The sequence below is a fragment of the Chrysemys picta genome, chromosome 11 (assembly GCF_011386835.1).
Source record: "Chrysemys picta bellii isolate R12L10 chromosome 11, ASM1138683v2, whole genome shotgun sequence".
NCBI lineage: Eukaryota > Metazoa > Chordata > Testudines > Emydidae > Chrysemys > Chrysemys picta.
This window is the reverse complement of record NC_088801.1, coordinates 39,211,151-39,230,436: the sequence shown is the minus strand read 5'-3', so window position 1 is coordinate 39,230,436 and position 19,286 is coordinate 39,211,151. Positions and strand designations below refer to the sequence as shown.

The window sequence follows — 19,286 nt, the reverse complement described above, 5'->3', positions numbered from 1 at the left end:
ATGGAATTTCCATCCTGCAAGAAATTCTGAAATTTTGAAATATGGTTTTTCATCTCAAAGCTCAATGAAAAGTTGAAATCTCTGAACTTTTTGTAAAAGAAAATATTCCAGGATATTTCATTTTGATATGGTCAAGAATGTTTTGTTTTGATTTTATTGTTTTGACTTTATAATTATAAACAAAATATAATGTAAAAGTTGAAACAATAAAGTTGCAACAAAGTGTTTGAACCTTATCAAAATTAACCATTTTGACCTTATTGTAACTAAATGTTTTGATAATTTCCCACAAAATTTTCAAGGAAATCAGTACATTCCTAAAAAACATTTTGATTTAATCAAATCAGCATTTCTCAATGGATACTGTTCCATTGGAGAATTTCTGACTAGCTCTAATTACAAGTAAAAAGATAAAATAGGGGCACAAGTTGTTTTGGATGGAATGAGTCCAAGAAGCCTTTTATCTGGTCTGTCCTTCCTTTTGGTTGGCAACCATATCCCGCAATTTCCCTTGCATAATTCATTTTCAAAACTGCTTCTTTTAGTTGTTTCACTCTCACTGCATTTGTATTAGTTAATTAAAGATTCTCTAAATAAATGATATCTTTATGTCTAAGGTACTTACTACTTCCTTACCTGTCAATCATTCTTTGTTCTTGCGTTTGGCATTAGCTCAACTTGACTTGCATTTACATTTTTCTTTTAACTGTAATGTTTATAAAAACATGTTAACGCAGTGGTTCTCAAAGCCGGTCCGCCCCTTGTTCAGGAAAAGCCCCTGGCGGGCCGGGCCGGTTTGTTTACCTGCTGCGTCTGCAGGTTCGGCCGATCGTAGCTCCCACTGGCTGTGGTTCGCTGCTCCAGGCCAACAGGGGCGGTGGGAAGCTGCGGCCAGCACATCCCTCAGCCCACGCTGCTTCCCGCAGCCCCCATTGGCCTAGAGCGGCAAACTGCAGCCAGTGGGAGCCGTGATCGGCCGAACCTGCGGACGCAGCAGGTAAACAAACAGGCCCGGCCCACCAGGGGCTTTCTCTGAAAAAGCAGCGGACTGGCTTTTAGAACCACTGTATTAACAAACACAGTAGATTCCCTCAGTGCTACAAAGGATAATTTGGAGCAGTTCCCTTAAAAAAAAATTCAACACACCATTCACACTCCAATTCATATACATTATTAAATAAAATAGTTTTCCCTTTTGGTGGAGGTATGACTATTATTTCTTAGCAAAGGAATATTGATAACTTACTGTTTTTCACCTATAGCTTTGCACTTCATCACAGACTTGAGTTATCTAGCAGAATAATTTTAACAGGAATCTCTAGAGGGAGAACAGTGACTGAGGAACAAATCTCCAAAAATGCCAAAATAGGATAAAATTAAAAAAAAACAAACCACCCTCCAAATTCAGTATGGCTATTCCATAATCTTAAACATTTTTAATTCACCACCCCTTCCACATTAGTGTGTGCTGGGTGTTGTCTTGGTTTTTCAGGAGCCGACAGTAGCTGCAGAATTTTTACCCCAAAGAATGTATTCCTTATAGTTCAGCTGATGGCTTTAGCAAATCTGTGTTTCCAGAGAGGCTGTTTTATATGACTTATTTCCTTCCTACAGTGCTTGGTTTGGGAGATCCGGTCAGGAAAATATAAGCTCTCTTCCCCATTGTACAAAACATTTCCTCTTTCCCTAGCTACTTTTAAAGACCAGTTCTACTCTGAAAGATGATTGTAAAAATGGTGCCTTAAACTCAACTGATCTACTCCTTGTCTGTATTCAGAGTCATATCTGCTGACCTTAGTGGCAAAAACAACTTCAGTTAGTTGTATTGACCCCGCAGTGCTGAAAAAGAGACTTGGATTCTATTCCTTCTTATATATAAAGAGAATTGTTGACTAAGTTTTCCCATAGTTAAATCTGTGCAAACCCTTGAAAGGCAGTGGGGTTTCACAGGAGTCACTGTGGGCCTGAGCTGGCCTGCATCACTGCCCGTGATGGTGCATGAGAAGGAAAATACTACATTTGAATCTCTGATTCCAGGTTGTTTGCGGGATTGCCAGCTAGAAAAATATCATTTTACTTACAAATTGAGCACATCATCATACCATTGAGAGAGAATGAATATGGAACTCCACAATGCCATATTTAGAGTGACTTTTCGGAGTAGAATCACAGAGTAGAATTAAAGTCTGTCCTTTTCAGTTTGTCTGACGGTACTACAATAATGGTGTCTGATGAGGAATTTTTTAAAAGCACTTAATATGTATCAGATCTTTTACCTCATTTTACACTTGTGACATAACTTTCCCCTTGAATCCCATTGACTCTACTCCCTTCTCACCTTTAAGGATTCCCAGAACTCATCTGTTTCCTCTTGTGTGGTATTCCAGCATTTCCATTTTTCTCTCCCAAATTCCTGTACTTTAATACACCAGCTGCAAAGCCCTTGCTTTCCTTCCAAATAATCTGTTTTATTTTCTAGCTTCTTTATGTAATTTTCTGCACTGTTTCCTAGCTTTCTAACCCATCAATTTCTGTGAATTCTTTTGCAGCTTTATTTTCACAAGAGGTTAATGACTTTGTCATGTTGTCCCTGTTATGGCAAAGAAGATCCAGAGAGGCTGTAATATCAGCCACTGCTTAAGGCAAGATTAATATATCTTTTTGTTGCAATGCCTGAGCTATGGAGACTGACTGACTGGTTTTTAAAAGTCCATTTTGACTATTTTTGTTGGTTTGGTTTAGGCTATTCTCAGGTTATGTCTGGACCGTAGAAACATTAGTGTTCAAATGTTAGGTAATTTGTCCACCGCCAACTCAGCATTCTGTTTTCCAGGACTGATTCTTCCACCTTATGTCCGCTGGCGTCTCTTATCTTTTGTAGATGTTTTGCATAGCTAAGGTCTTTTGAGCCTCAGTAGCATTTTGGTAATAAAATACAGTAGTACAGTATCTGTTTCACAGGAGAGTTGTGAATGTTTGTACAACTAAGTTCAACTTTTTCAGCATATCTTATTTCTTAAGAAGGTAAACAGAGTAACCCAAATTTTTACAAATATAGCCCTATTAGTCCCCTTATAAATATAACTGTGACAACAACAGCAGTCCAATGGTTGCAGATATAATGAATCAGTAGCTTTGTAGTCCAGAGAGCTACCAAACAACAAATTGTTTTTGCCATAGTTTATTGGAAACAAATTTTCAGGTAGAAGAATCCTTTACTTGATTTTTATCTGACCCCTGTTTCAGATCTGATACTCCTCTGGGCTTTATTCCTCCATGATTAGTGGTTTACAGTATGTCCTGGTGTTGATCTCTTGTTCCACTCAGAAGAAAACTTGACTCTGCTATTTAAAGCAGGATGGAATTAGCTCTTCCCTTCCCCATCCTGTCTGTTTTACAAATCTCAAGTTCCATCAGGGTGGCGACCACTATTGGGAAGCTCAAATGCCAACTTCAATTTTAAAAAATAATACTTTCCAGTCCAACTGGCAGTTTACACATAACGGCTTCTCTGTGTGTGCGCCGTGAGAAAGCTGCACTGAGTGTGTAGCTTTTTTTCTTTTCTTTTTAAGAGTCTCCTCCATTAGCTCAGCTGAGGCAGAGAGGCAGAGTTTGTGGTTGTCGAGATGATAATTAGAAATAGAACATCTCACCACTAACCTCTAAAAGCTTAAACACATCACTCCACAGGAAGGACAACTTCCACTCCTTTTCTAGTGTGTTATTCCTCTAGTAGTGTTGCTGGATAAATGGCTCTGCTTACAGTGGTTGGTAATTTTTTATGTAAATCCCGTGGGTGGTAATTTCTGGGAAGATGAGGGGTTTTCAAATGGAGGCCAGATTATTATCGCTATAATAATCAAGTGTATAGTCATTTTGCTTATTCCTGGCTATGGCTCTGTACCAAATAACCAACACGTTCAAACTCCACAGTGTGCAGATCTCTGGCAGAGAGGTGGTTACCTCTTTCAATAGATCATTAAAAAAATCAGGTAAAGAAGCAATTAAGTGATGAGGCACTTTTGAAAATGGGATTTAGGTTCCTAAATCATTTAGGTGCTTTTTGAAATTTTATGCTTAGTAGCCACACTGCCCATTAATCACATGATCAGTAGTTCCGTCAGCTCATCAGTGCTAAGCCTGGTTCCAGGGCTTTCCTCTGCATTCTTATCACTTCCAGCTTCCATATTTCATTTGCCTTTCCCCTATACCCTTGCAATGTTTTGAATATTGCAGGTTTCAGCAATTAGTCAGCTACATACAAAGGTCAAATTCTCATACAAATCCCAATGTTACCCGTTACTCATGCCAAATCATTTTAGCCACCTGTCTATGTATCCCATCTGTGCATCTTTTCATGTTCTTAATGAGAGAGAGAGCCAACCAAAATTATGCCTAGCATCTGAATCATTTTTATTTTATGTTGAACATCAATTATAACAAAGGAAATTCAGGGCATGAATTGAGGCCTTGGCAGGTAAATGAAGGAAGAGCTGATTTTGAAACAGTATGTAATGTAATAACATAACTTGCCTCTAAGCATCTATATAATCTGTTAATGATTTGAGATCACAGATTTGATTTGTTGTTTTTTGTATCTTTTAAAATAGTATTAATTTCATGTAATATAAATCCTCCATAATGTAGGATTTATATGTTAATTTTTAATCCTAGCAACTGTACAGAAGCATTTCTAATAACTTTTTGTGTGCAGTCTATATGCATGCTGTTGCAGAGCTGTACTGTAGCTTTAGCTGATAGGATGTGAATCTGTTGTTTTATTGTAAATAAAATAGATTAGCTAAGGCCCTGATCCTGCAGACTTATGTACATACTTAACTTTATGCATGAGTAATCCCAATGAAGGGAATATTAATTACAATTTGCATGCAAAAGTCTTTGCTGAATCAGAGCCTAAATGATTTTATTGTGGTGATTTTATTGTAAATTGGAATTATCATTTTAGTTACCCAAATATGTTGCCAAGAGACATAGTGAATTGATCAAAATTAGAAATGGTTTTGATTGAAAAAATAGTTTTGTTATATGATTAAGTGCAACATCTTCACCGTGTGAAATCACACGTTGCAATAAGGGGGCACCTGTGTACTGGCAAAGAAGCTATTATATAGCAGGTACAGCAGCCTTAATGTACCAGTTGTTGTTATATTTGACATTGGAAACCTAGAAATATGTTTTTAAGCCTTCAGACAAATACAAGGAAATGTTAATCTTCTTCTCTCTCTCTTAAAGGCGTAAAATTAATAAACAATAGCATTTCTAAATTATTAATCATTCAGAAGCGCATCTTAACTGAGGAATTGTTCACGTTATTTAACTGATTCCTTTACAAAGATTTAGATCATACATCTAGTGAATCTTTTTTGTTCACGATGCAAGACTTGTGGTCAATCATATAGTGCATTACTGTTTTTTTTCCTTAAGGTAAAATCTTCATTTTTTAGCCAGTTTGCAGAATAATGTTTGCATTTAAATAGTGCTTGCTTCTTTGTAACTACATTTTGTGTTCTCAATGCTACATGCATTAGATTTATATGCATGTTTTATGCAGAGAGAGCACTCTAAAAATAATGACTTAGTAGCATTTTTTTTTTGTAATATGCAGAGCATTTGAAGGAGGAAAGAACAAAGGCACATCAGGGTAAAAGTAGGAGGAGGAGCATTTCATTTTTACTCCTCTACTAAAAAAAGAGCTTGGATCAACTGGGACATGGGGGGGGGGGGAGCCACAACAAGATAGAATGCGGGTACTAACTACAGCATACTTCTCATCTTTGCTCATTAGACTTGTTTGAACAAATTCAGAGTTAACATTTTTGAGTAACTATAATGTACAAAATACAGAGGTGCCAGGTTAGAATTACATGTTTAGTAGAAGAATCTCAAACACTTTATAATTCACATGGATGTAAAATTAACATCTGAAAACATTCACTTCAGATGAGGCATTGAATACAAATTACTACAATACGCAGTAGAAATTTTTGAAAGGTGTCATGTGCATACTGTATATAATACATTTCTGAATCTTTTACTTTCTATTTTAAAGAGTGAAACCACAGTAACAGCTTTAGAATGAAATCCTTTGAAGAACATAACCTAGTGAGTGGGGTGAAAAATGTCAAGCAGAATACCAGTATGTTTCCACTAGAACAAATGGTTTGCTCTCTGATCGCTTCTTGATTATTTTTTTAAAGGGACAGTGTCAAGGTAAAAACAAAATAATCCAAAAATAATTTCTTTACCTTGATTACTAATAACATTTTTCAAATGGAAAAGCAAAACACATCAATGCATTGATTCACCATTGTGTGTGTGGCTTTTTGTCACTGCCTAATAGGACTTTGAAAGTAGATTTTTTTACTTTCTGCTTTCTATATAGCAGTAGCATATTTTGGGTTATTTGGGTTTCCAGCACTCTTGAAAGATGTTAACATTTAAAAAAAGCATTTTAATTGATTTTAAAAAACAACCTGCATCAGTAAAGCCCATATTGCAACTTGATTACTTGACCAAGGTCTCTTCTAAGTGACATATATGATTAAGTTCTAGCAAAGCTATAATTTCAATGGATTGTGTTTTTACAGGTCTCTGATCAAAATGAATGTCATTAAAAGGCTTTCTGCTTCATATCTGAGGAAAAGCAAGATGCAGCAGAGGTGCCAAAGTAACAGACGACCAATTGCTCCACTTGGGTCACGGATTTTAACTGATCCTACTAAAGTTTTTGAACATAACATGTGGTGAGTTGCCTCTTCAAGCTTGATGTTTGATAGTGATTCATAACGCTTCTTTGAGTTGTGTTGCACATGTCCATTCCCCAGAAGTTGTGTGCGTACCTTGTGCACAGTTGACGGAGAGGTACTGTCAACTGGTACCGTCAGAGGTACCCATCATGGTGGTCACGGCAATACCCCTCTATTGCCACTCACCACTGCATGCTGGTATAAGAGGGCAGAGCTGCCCCTGACTCCTCCCTTGCCCCATTCCTTCTTACTGCCTGTGATGGTTGTCAGAGCGATTCCAGACTTGTTACAAGTGCTTCCCTCACGCCTTTGTTAGTTGTAGTTGTAGAAGTTACACCTCTACCCCGATGTAACGCGACCCGATATAACACGAATTCGGATATAATACGGTAAAGCAGCGCTCCGGGGGGGAGGAGGGCGGGGCTGCGCACTACGGTGGATCAAAGCAAGTTCGATATAACGCGGTTTCACCTATAACGCAGTAAGATTTTTTGGCTCCCGAGGACCGCGTTATATCAAGGTAGAGGTGTAGTTAGTTGTAGCTAGTTTTTAGTGCTAGGTTTTCATTTTAGGTCTTTTTTGACCACTTTTTGTCTTGCATTACCAGGATCTTTAGTAGGATTAGTACTGGAACGATGTCTCACCCGCCGGGGTTTAAGTGCTGCTGGACTTGCACTAAGCCTATGTCAGTCAGCAACCCTCCCCTGGCCTGCTTCAAATGTTTGAGGGAATCCCACATTAATTACAAATGTCACATTTGTAAAGGATTCAAGTCCTGCTCACAGAAAGACAGAGTGGCGAGGCTTGAGTGCTTACTTATGGAGGTAGTGCTTTGCCCTCCTTCGGTGTCATCACATGGGGAAAGCGGCCCAGGTACATCAGCTTCAGTGTGGAGCGCACCAGTGGAGATATCTATAGCTTCTCTGTCCCGTTTGCTGATACCAAAGAAAAGACTTAGGCCTTCCTCAAGTTTGGTACCTCGATCAAGTGTGTGGGTACTGAAGTCAAGGAAAGGCGGAGACTCTGCGTAACATTCAGGGAAGAAGCTCTCTTTGGAGCTCTCATCATCTAGAAACAGGAGATTGCCACCTCCAAAACATGTACCAGGTCTATCAAGGCTTTACCCGGAAAGTTCCTTGCAGAGTTCTTTGCGGAGTGCCACTCCGAGCCACCCCAGAGGCTTACGGAGCCACAAGGGACCGGCTTAGCATCTCAGTACCTGTATTACCTTCAGTTCAAGAAGGTTTTATAGCTGGTATTGATGCTGCAGCTCCTACCTCACTGCGTCAAGAGCCTGCGGTACCGTTACCTCCCAAGCTTCTGCAAAAGCCAGTGCAGTTGAGAGGCAAGCTTCTGATGATATCCCTAGTAATGCCATCCCTGGGATCAGGCTATCACTCTCCCATCCCAGCTGGTTCTTCCCCTCCATTGTCAGACATTTTGGACTCTCAGAGCTGAGGTTATCTCTATCCTGTCAAGGATGGGGACCATAGGTCATGCAGTAACCTCAGAACTGACCTTCTTCTAAGGGACAATGGTCTGGACAAGGATGGGTCCCAGGCCCATACTGCTCGCCATTTTGGACACCGTGGGGTGTCCCCCCTCCGGCTAGGACCTCCCCTCAACCGTCTCATTCACTGTTTTCAAGAGCATTCTGGAGGCATTGGCACCAAATTCTCCAGTTCCTGGCACTGAGGTCAGTACTGACCAGCCAGAAATCACTCAGGCAAGACATAGACCAGCCACCTCCTTAAAAGCCTCTTCCTCATCACCAGATGAGGCTATCGAGCTGGCAGGTGATTCACCACCACCAGAGGACCGCAGAGCTCATCAAGATCTTTCAAATGGAGTGGGGTCTGTGCTTGATGGCTCATGTATATCTTAGTAATGCCATATTCATATCATAACCATATTTCTATGAAGAATATGGGGTGTAACATCGCATCCCCTTTGTTCCCCTCGCTACCAACCCTCACTTTAGTCACAAACGCATCATCCCTGCATTGGAGAGCTCATATGGAGTCGCTGCAGACCTGGGGTCTCTGGTTGTCTTACGTTCTAAAGACTCATAAATGTCAGGGAGTTAAGAGCAATCCCTCTAGCCTCCTTGGCCTTCCTCCCCCATGTAGTAGGGAAGAATTTATTAATTCTAACAGAAAACTCTCTGCAGCTGTGTTTTGCATAAACGGGCAGGGAGGGGCACGATCAACCCAACTGTGCCAAGAGATGATTTGCCTCTGGGACTTTTGCATAAACAACTCAATTCATCTCAGAGCTGCTTATCTTTCAGGGAAACAACACATTAACGCATCATCTGGGCAAGTCCTCTTCCAACCACCACAACTAGCTGTTGTGCCCAGACATGGCCAAATCCATCCAGCTCTGGGGAACTCCCCAAGTGGACCTGTTTGCAACAGAAAATGCCATCAGCTTTGTGCCCTGGGAAGTCTCAGCCCAGGCTCACTGACAGATGCTTTTCTCCTATCCTAGAAGAATTCCTTCCTGTATGCCTTCCCTCCAATTCCTTTGCTACCCAGGTTCTCATTCAAAGTCAAATAAGATCATGCATGTCTCTTCCTTATAGCACTAGCATGGTCTCATCAACACTGGTTTTCAACCCTACTAGCCAGGTCAATCGAGCCTCCGCTGTCTCTCCAGACATCATTTCCCAGGACCACAGTCATCTTCTCTGTCCCAGCTTCTGAGACCTTCGTCTGATAGCATGGGTACTTCGTGGTTAACACCATTTGAGAGATCCTGCTCAAAGGATATTCAGAAAGTGTTTTGGAATAGCAGAAATCCCTCAACTCGGAGCACTTACTGGCTAAGTGGAAGCATTTCTGTGTTTTGGTCCCATCAGAAAGCCACATCGCAAGGGTGGGCTCCCCTGAACCTCATGCTGGACTGTATTCTATATCTAAAACAGTTTGGCTATTAGCCTACCAGATGCAGTCTTATAGAGCTATTTTGGCCTTCCATGTCTCGGTGGATAGTAGATCCCTTTTCTCCAAAACCATCATCAACAGACTCCTAAAGCGTTTGGTTAGATTGTACCCACACATGCAACATCCCATCCCTCCTTGGGATCTGATCAAAATTGATGGACCCAACCATTGAACCCTTTGCAGCCTGCTCTCTGCTGCACCTGTCTATGAAGGTAGCATTTCTAGTGGCCATTATCTTGGCCAGACAAGTGAAAGAGTTGAAAGCCTTAGTAACAGGCCCTCCTTACAGTTTTCCGTAGGGATAAGATTTATCTTCTCCCTCACCCAAAATTTCTCACTTAGGTATCTCTAATTGTCACGTTAACCAGGCAGTCTATTTACCGACTTTCTTTCCAAAACATCGTGCTCCTAGAGATTCGGAGAGGCTGCATTCGCGGGATGTGAGAAGGGCTCTAGCTTTCAATCTGGAGCATACTAAGACCTTTAATCCTCAGTTGTTCATTGCCGTTGTGGACAGAGCTAAGGGCAGACCAATGTCTACTCAGCAGATGTCATCCTTGGTCTCTTTGTGCATTTATTTATGCTACCAGTTGGCTAATATGACCCCACCAGCTAGGGTATTGACACATTCTGCTAGAGTGCAGGCAACATCTGCATCTTTCTTGGCACAAGTACCTGTCATAGACATTTGTGAAGTGGCAACTTGATCATCAGTCCACACTTTGTTTTGTATTATGCCATTTCCTGTCATTCCAGGGACAATGCCAATTTTGGATGGGTTTTGTCTTACAGTCACAGGTCAGGTAGACTCGGAGGCCACCTCTACATTTGTCTGCTTGTGAATCACCTACAGTGGCATGGATATGTGCAAGTACTCAAAGAAGAAAAAAACAGTTACCGACTTTTCTGTAATGATTATTCTTGAAGATGTGTTGCACGTGTCTGTGCCACGACCCACCCGCCCTCCTCGCTATCGGAGTCTATCCAGTACAAAGGAACTGAGGGGGCCTGGGAATGTCTCTGCCCTCTTATATCAACATTCAGCGGTGTGTGGCGACAGAGGGTGCATGGACCACCCTGATGGGTAGTGATAAGGGAAAAAATTCTCCAACAATTGTGCATGAGGTGCTCGCTCACCTACAACGAAATGGACATGTGCAACTCGTCTTGAAGAATAACAGTTACAGAAAGGTAGGTAACCGTTTTTTCTGGGATGGGTGCTGGTGCCTGTAAAGGGATAACAGCTATAGAATAGAGGCCAGGAACAAGCAAACTTGAAATTTGATATAATTTAACCTTCATGTGGATGTTGTTAGTTTTGAAGTGCTCAGTGTCTATTAGGCTACTAAAGAGTAGTCATGGGGTTAGATATTGTCATGGATCAAAAACTGGCCTGGTGACAGAAAGCAAAGAGTAAGGTTAAATGGCAATTTTCATCATCGCAAAAGGTTATCAGAAAGGTGCCTCTAGGTTCCATGTTAGGTTCCGTATTGTTTAATTTATGTATTAATGATCTGGAAATTGGGTGAGTAATGAGGTGGCAACATTTGCAGTTGTCACAAAGTTATTTAGGTAGTCAGGACCAGAGAGTACTGTGAGGAACTTTAGAGAGCCCTAAACAAGCTAGATGAATAGACGACACACTGGCCAATGAAATTCACTGTCAATTAATGCAAATTATCTCTATGAGGAGAGATTGAAGAGGTTAGGGTTGTTTACCTTAAGATACAGATAAATAAGAGGTGATATGATAAAAATATAGAAAATAATGATTGATCTAGAGAAGGGAGATCTGGACCTTCTATTCCCCCATTTCATAACACAAGAACACGGGGACATTCATTGAAATAAAAAGGGTGGAAATTGTGTGAAAAACTATGTGTAAGTAAACTGGAAGTCAGTGTGTCAGGAAGTTGTTGAGCCTTAATAAGAAACAAAAAAGGATTGGACAGGGAGCGTGGAAGGGGTATTACACCTCATGCTTTAGAATTTAAGCCAGTCTCTTAAGTATTAGGGTAGATCTACACATCCCTCAGAAGTGAGTCTCCCAGCCCAGGTCTACAGACTGGGGTTAGCGGGGCCCCTACTAGCACTCTGAAAATAGCTGTGTAGACATGCTTTGGAGTTGCAGCTTGGGCTTGAGATGGCAGTCTGAAGCCCAGTCCCCTTCCTAAGCCTCAGAGCCTGAGCTCCAGCCCGAGCTGCAACTTCGAAGTGCTGTCTACTCAGCTATTTTCAGAGTGCTGGCATGAGCCTCACTAGCCAAATCTGTCAACCCAGGCTTGGAGGCGTGCTTCCACGGGCTGTGTAGGCATTGTCTTAGAGATCAGGATGAGAGCTAATGTGGGGACAGATTGTCCTGTCTCTACCTACTGCAGGGTTCTCACACCTTCCTCTGAATCAACTGATACCAGTCACTGTCACAAACAGGATACCGTGTAGATGGACCTCAGGTCTGATCCCCCATGATAATTCCCATGGTCCTGAATAAGGTTTGCAAGTTAGTGGATCTTTTAATAGTCTCTTTTATTTGTCCAACGTAGGTATGATCAAAATCTTTTCAAACGATCTTTTAGTAGAATTTTGACAATAAAAAAGCAGATAAAATAGGTCAACAACATAAAAGACAGCAGGGTCACACTATTGGAACTCAGGATAGAAATATCACCACAATCATGATTATATAATGTAGAGGGAAAGGTTTAAACTGGGCCTTTCTTTGTGTATTACTATTTTGAGCATTTTCCAAGCCTATAACTGTTGGAGTGGATGGGGGCAAATGTTTTAAAGCAAGACCAAGAGAGCTAAACACAAAAAGGGCCAGTCCAAGCTTTGTTTTTAGTTACATGCATATTCATAAGAGAGCTGTGCAGCTTCTTCCTCTAAGATGTATACTAAGAAGCTCATTAAATAATGTGCTGGTTTGCAGAATTTTCTCTCTCCTGGTTAATGTGGTGGTGGTGTACTATTAATTATGTAGTCCTATTATTTAACAGGTAACCCTGATTTCCCAATTAAACCCATGTAGGATTTATTGGCAGTGCTGGCAGATATTTAGGTGGGGCTTTGCTTAAAGTGGTCCTGTATCCTTTCATGTTGCCTTCGATATATTGGTATATTTCTCTAGATACTTGTTGCATGATCTTTCATCATTTAAAGAAGTGACTAATTATGCAAAACAATGCAGAAAATGTCTGCTTCCATTTATAACCTCTGTTCAGGCCAGTAATCTGCTGGGTTTTCATGTGTGGAGATGTGGAGGCAGTTTTTTCCCCCGTTAATAGGAAAGTTAGTGGAAAGTGGGTAATAAACTGAAGATAGAATTGCCTGATCTTACGTCAGACATACTCAAGTGAATACTATCCTGATGGAGCTGAGATGGAGAGCTCTTAGGGTCCCTTTAGAGAGCACTATTGAAAGAAGTGTTTAAAGTATTTATGTAAGCTTTATCGTAGTTCTAGTTGGCCTGTATGAAAGGACAAGCAGTCTCCTTTAAAGCATCCAAGCTCTAGTCCTGCTACTGTGTGTGAGACATGTCACCCATCTTATACAGACTTTTAGGGAAAAGCCAAGAGTCTTTCATTCAGCTTAATGAAAATATCATTGGAGCAAAAGCAGCAAGTCATTAATTAAGAATGAAAACTTCAGGCCACCATGATACCTAAAGCACATTAGCATAACATGAGGCACATCCCTGTGTAAACTGATTTCCCATGGGATAGGCAGGGAATGCTGTTTTTTATGTTAACTATCAGAGAATGAACAAGACTGGTTGTCAAGACTTTCTCGTCTTTTAAGAGCCACCAGAGTTCTGGAGTTTCCTTTCCCTTCTGTGATACACATGGCTGACGGGCTGGGTTTCTTCAGGACTCCAGATTTGATTTTTTAGTTATTACATATCACATGTGCATCTCTTATCTTCCTCTGCACTTTGTGAACAGCAGATTGGGCAAACTGGCTGAATTAAATTTATTTAAAAAAAGAAAAAAACCTCAAAACACAGAACGAGATGCCCGTGTATGGTTGGGAATTGAGCAGCCAGTGCATGTTTGAGCACTGATTTCAGTTAATGTCAGCAGAGGGATTCTTGTCTTCCATTTTATTAGGGGACTGCAAACATTATTCGTTGCTTGTAAGAGAAAGTTTCTATTTACACTTAATACCAAATTTTGTTCTCAGTTACATATGTATAACTCCTGCTGCAGTCACTATAAGTTAGACCCATGTCACTGAGAGCAGAATTTAGTCCTTAGTGCATAGGAAATATCTGGCTTTATGAGAGCATGGGAGAATTACCTCAGAACAGTAAAACTGTACTGATGTTCCAGGATGTCACCTATTCCATTGTTCTGATATTTGCTTTTCCTGTCCTCCATAGTTCACATTGATGCCATAGAGTAAGGGTCACACTCTATATCTTTACCTACCATCAGTCCTAAACCTCAGTGTCCAAACTGTGGCATGAGGACATCACATTTTGCAAATGTAGGGTTACCATATTTTAAGTGTCCAAAAAGAGGAAACTCCACGGGGCCCCGCCCCCAACCCCGCCCAGGCCCCCGCCCCAACTCCACCCCTTCCCCAAAGTCCCCGCCCCAACTCCGCCCCCTCCCCTGCTTCCCGTGAACATTTGATTCGCGGGAAGCCTGAAGCAGGCAGCAGGTAAGCTGGGAGGGGGTGGGGGGAGGAGGCGCGGCCCAGTCTGGCCCCCCCAACCGAGCGGCTCCCTCCGGCGGCCGGCCCTGGCCCCAGCGTCTCCAGCCTGGCTCGGCTCCTGGGGTGCCGCCCCCGGCCCAGCACTGCCGGCCCCGGCCCAGCACCCCCGGCCCCGCAGCGCCGGGCCCGGCCCCGCGACCCTGCCCGAGCACCCCCGGCCCAGCACCGCCGGCCCCGGCCCGGCCCCCGGCCCAGCACCCAGTGGCGCCGGCCCCTCCCTATTTTCCCGGACATGTTCGTTTTTTTGTGATTTCTGGGAAAATCCGGACGTATGGTAACCGTAGGGTGTGGAACGTGCTCTATTACATCATTGACTCTAAGAGAAACACAGCAAAATCAGACATGGGTGGGATTTTCCTTGCTTTGCCCATGACAAATATTTGTTAAAGCAAGCATGCAGCTGAGAGAGAGGAAAAAAATGTATAACTGTTAACGACAGCAGGCTTGTCCACATCTTAGCCTCTGATCATCTTTATGTGGAGACCTCCCTATGTAATGCTGCCTGCATCAGTGTCTGTTTGCCATATCCCATGTGAACATGCTGTTTAACTGTCAGAAGGCTTTTTATATTTTTTTAGTTTCTACGTTTCACATTCAGGAATTGGCCTGACATATTCCTTTCCCCCACTCCTCATTTCAGCTCACATGTCCCCTTCTCATAATGTAAGAATTTTCTTTTTTATTGTGAAAAACATGTCCGAAACTGCTGATTTCTGGAATAACTTAGTTGGGGGGAGTCTTGAATGATACTTGTTTGAAAATAAATGTAGCCTGGTTAGTAATATGCTCAAAGATCGTGTCCAGTGCATTTTAAAGCAGAAGAACTTGGCCCTGTTCAAGTTTAATGTGCAAGCTAAAATAAAATTAACCTTTATTGCTAGTGTGTACAGTAACTCCTCACTTAACATTGTTCTGGTTACGTTGTTTCATTGTTACGTTGCTGATCTATTAGGGAACAAGCTCGTTTAAAGTTGTGCAATGCTCCCTTATAACGTCGATTGGCAGCTGCCTGCTTTGTCCACTGCTTGCAGGATTCTCTGGAAGAGCAGCCCCTCCTTGTGGGGATTAGAACCAGGGGGGGCCAGCAGCCCCTGTCCCCCATCAGCTCCCCTAAATTGCCTGTAAGGTATGTGGCTTGGCAGCTGCCCAGCAGCAATTCAGGTGGCCCTCCCACCACTGTCATGCTTCTCCTGACCTGCCCTCTGCCTTGGAGCTGCTCCCTGGAGCTTCTTGCTTGCTGGGGAATGGGGGGAGAGGAGTGCTGATATCAGGATGTCCCCCTGCTCCATACTCCCTCTCTACAAAGGGGGCTCAGGAACAGAACGGAGGGAGCTTGCTGGAAGCTGTTGCTTCCTGTCTGAACTGGCTGATCTGCTTAAAAGGGCAACATACTTTAAGTGGAGTCAGCGTACTTAAAGGGGTAATGCACGTTTCTCTCTCTCACTCATGCATGCACCCCTCAGCACTTTGGAAAGTCAGCACCTGTGCAACTGTACATGTGCTGTCAGGAGGAAGTGGTGCATTCCAGCTGGATAGCATGAGCTCATCATCATGTTCAGTTTTTGCAGCTACTGCCATGCGTCTGTTTTGTTTCCTCGCTCCTGCCTCAGTCCATGCTGGCTTGTAGAGTGTGAGGCTACATTAACAACAGTGTATTAACCCTTGAGGGCTCAGCTGAGTGCTAGTTGATCATTTAGCAGCAAGGCATTCCCTGGGAAATATTCTACCCTCTTACTCCACCACCTCAACCAAGCTGGACAATCATTCATTGCTGTGTACAATTTAAACTGTTCGTTTAAAATTGTTTAAAACTTATACTGTATATGTATATAATGTCTTTTGTCTGGTGAAAAAAATTTCCATGGAACCTAACCCCCACCCCCATTTACATTAATTCTTATGGGGAAATTGGATTCGCTTAACATAGTTTTGCATAAAGTTGCATTTTTCAGGAACATAACTACGTTAAGTGAGGAGTTACTGTATTTGAGATGATTATTTATATTGTGGCAGTACCCAAAATGAGGTACTTTCCAAACAGAGAGGAAGATGAAGATTTCCCCCCCCCCCAAAAGCTTACAGTTTGAAAACAATCTTAGAAAGGAGTTAAAGTAAACAAGTTAGATCCCAATCCTGCTTATGCTGAAGTAAATGGGAGTTTAGCAGGTCCTTAGGGCCTGATCTGACAGCTACATGAGAGTGAATAGGAATTGCCAGAGTCCAGCACTTGTCAGGGTCAGGTCCTTATTTTGTTCCATTTAAGGTATATCATGAATCTGTTAAATGATCAGGGTGGACCATTTTACACAACGCGTTCTGGAACCACAAAGTATTGCAGCATAGCTCGCCTTTTTTCAGAAACTGATTGCTCTTCCTTCTTCCATATAGGCTGTAAGAATTTCTGGATAGAAATGTGTTCCCTGTCTCAACAGCGACTAGTTTCCTGCCTAGATGATCTTTGGTCCTCCACATGATAAACGTTAGTAACAAGTGGATTCTTTGGATCAGAATCTGTGCTAATAGATCTCCCTAGATTCAGTCAAGTATGCATCTAACGTGACATGCGAAATAAATGCATATAAACAGAATTAACTTGCAAGGTGCATGCTAAACCCAGGGATGAAAACAAAATGCTAATTATTTTGCCTCATTTTAGTTGGAAGTCTGTGTTTAATCATTCTTCTGGTTGAGATTTATGTCACTAGTGATTCATCATTATCTGTAACACACAAAAGCTTAGATTTTTTTTAACGCCTACAAACTCCCAGGTTTGAACCTGCGTCATTCCTGGGAATTTGTTCGCATTGCAAAAAATCAAAGTGTGTTTTGGAGACATAGGGCGATGGTAGGGCATTGGCTCCAGTATTCATTAACTCTAGTCTGGTTGACATTTGCAAGTTATTAATTGGTCAGGAGATCTGAATCTTTATTCCTGTCTGGTTATTCGTGCTTGGCTATTAATTGCTTTATAGCACCATCCTTTTGGATGCTGTATCTATGTTTTTGTAATCAATAAGTATACACTGAAATTGCAAACGTCTTTCACCAACCCAATGAATATATTCTTGTATTAAATTGTTGTTTCTAAAAAGTACAGTTCTATAGGACATACTTCAGCTCACCAGGATACCAAACTGTATAACTATAAACTCAGGGAGGAAAAGTTAAGGTGACACATTGTTTTTGTTGGAATGTAATATACAATATGTCGCTCCAACATAATGAATCAACTTTATACAAGAACAAGACAACATAGATAAATGCAAGCTAGCAAGAGAGCCTTTTTTTAAATTACAAAAATATAAAGAAAGCAGCACTACAATTTCTACCATTGCCAATGTGAGAATAAATCATCGAGCAAAGGGATAGCTACAGAAAGTCTCACAGAGAGAGCAACAAAAAGACAACATGCCACAGTCATTCAAATAATCAGCTAGTAGGGTGTACAGTTAGGAGAGGACATTATATTAGCTGTCAGCACAGAGGCTGCTGGAACTCAGAACAAAGCAAAAGAACTAAACATAAGAACTGTAGGAGCTCCAGATTGCATCAGGACCAGCTGAAAGAATTATCTTGCACCAAAATGTATTTATATGACACTGGAACATACAATGTAGTTAATTTGCGAGCAGTCCCCCCAAAAGGCTATGGAGAAATCATATTAAAAACATGTTCTGCAACTGTCTTTTTGCAGGGACCACATGCAGTGGTCACAAGAGGAAGAAGAAAGGGCCAGAGAAAAAGCAACAGAGAACTCGCTTGTGCGGGTTCAACCAGAAGATCAAGGTAATGGACCCATAATTCCTAAGAAGTTCTAATGCTCCAAGAATGCTCTTTTTTTATTTATATTTTTCCTTGATTAAATCCACTTTTTGGTCATTTACCTTTGTCTTATTAACCACGACAAACCTGTCCAAAAGCATTCACCTTTACCTAGCTATTCAATTATCCTTTTAAAGTATTTTCCCTTTCTCCAGGGCAACAGGTCTCAGCCTAATATGATGAAATCTGCAAATTGCGATTTCCAGAGATGTGAATCCTAACCTTTACAATGCTTCAAATTAAAGCCCCCATTGTTGCTTATGCTGTCACCATAGGGAAAGGGAGTGAATTTGCAATCATTGGGGGTGATGAAATCTAAAGTTCTCATGTCAAATGTTCACATTTGCTTTTTAATTTGGTTGCAGATCAGCTTACTGGGCTAGTGGATGTGCATAGTGCTGTCTCTCAGGAGATCTGAGATGGATTTCTGGTCCCAGCTTTATGCCATAGGCAGCTTGAGCTAGAAATGCTTTAGAGACATTGTGCTCATTGTGCTGGGCAGAAGGTGTTTTCTCATATCATTCAAAGGTGACTCCTGTGAACTATGGGGTTTCCTTGGCTGGCTATATATTCCCTCTTTCAGAAGGATGGTGAATTAGGAGAGTAAAGGAATTAAAATGTTCAGAACTTTGCCTTGTCTGTAGAATACCTTCTTAAGGAAGTAAGCAAAGAGTGTGACACATACACACTGGTGGTATCATCATAGTGGAATTTCTACTCACAGTTGGATCTCACTGAATTCATATCCCGAATGGTCCTGTTACCCATAATTGAAAACTAGCACTCCTCTACACACATGCACATACCACAGAGTTTCTGAACCATTGGCATGCAGGAGGAGAGTAAGGCAGATTACACTGCATATTTGGATGAAAAAATCAGCAATATAGATTATTGCAGTACCTGGCGAAATGGATAGTGTTGATTGGGGCAATTGGAGGGAGGTCTCCATGTACAAGAAATCCAGAATCCTCTGTGTGTTCTGTTTGGTTTTTGTACATTCCCAGAACTGGGGCAGTAAATCTATCGCTGCATT

General features: G+C 41.6%; 1 protein-coding gene across 4 annotated transcripts in view; it reads left to right on the top strand.

The window, feature by feature from the left end:
* METTL8 (methyltransferase 8, tRNA N3-cytidine) overlaps positions 1–19,286 on the top strand; it is a 45,629-nt gene that overhangs the window by 9,177 nt on the left and 17,166 nt on the right. For 3 of the 4 annotated variants that reach the window (XR_010591306.1, XM_005290447.5, XM_005290451.5), the window contains exons 2-3: positions 6,609–6,764; positions 18,123–18,214. Coding sequence is in view for 3 of the 4 variants with exons in the window: in XM_005290447.5 (XP_005290504.2) it covers positions 6,622–6,764; positions 18,123–18,214 (235 nt within the window). In the remaining variant the exon portion in view is untranslated. Of the gene's footprint in view, positions 1–6,608; positions 6,765–16,816; positions 16,908–18,122; positions 18,215–19,286 lie in introns of all 4 variants that reach the window. The other variant, XM_065560783.1, reaches the window with a different exon arrangement.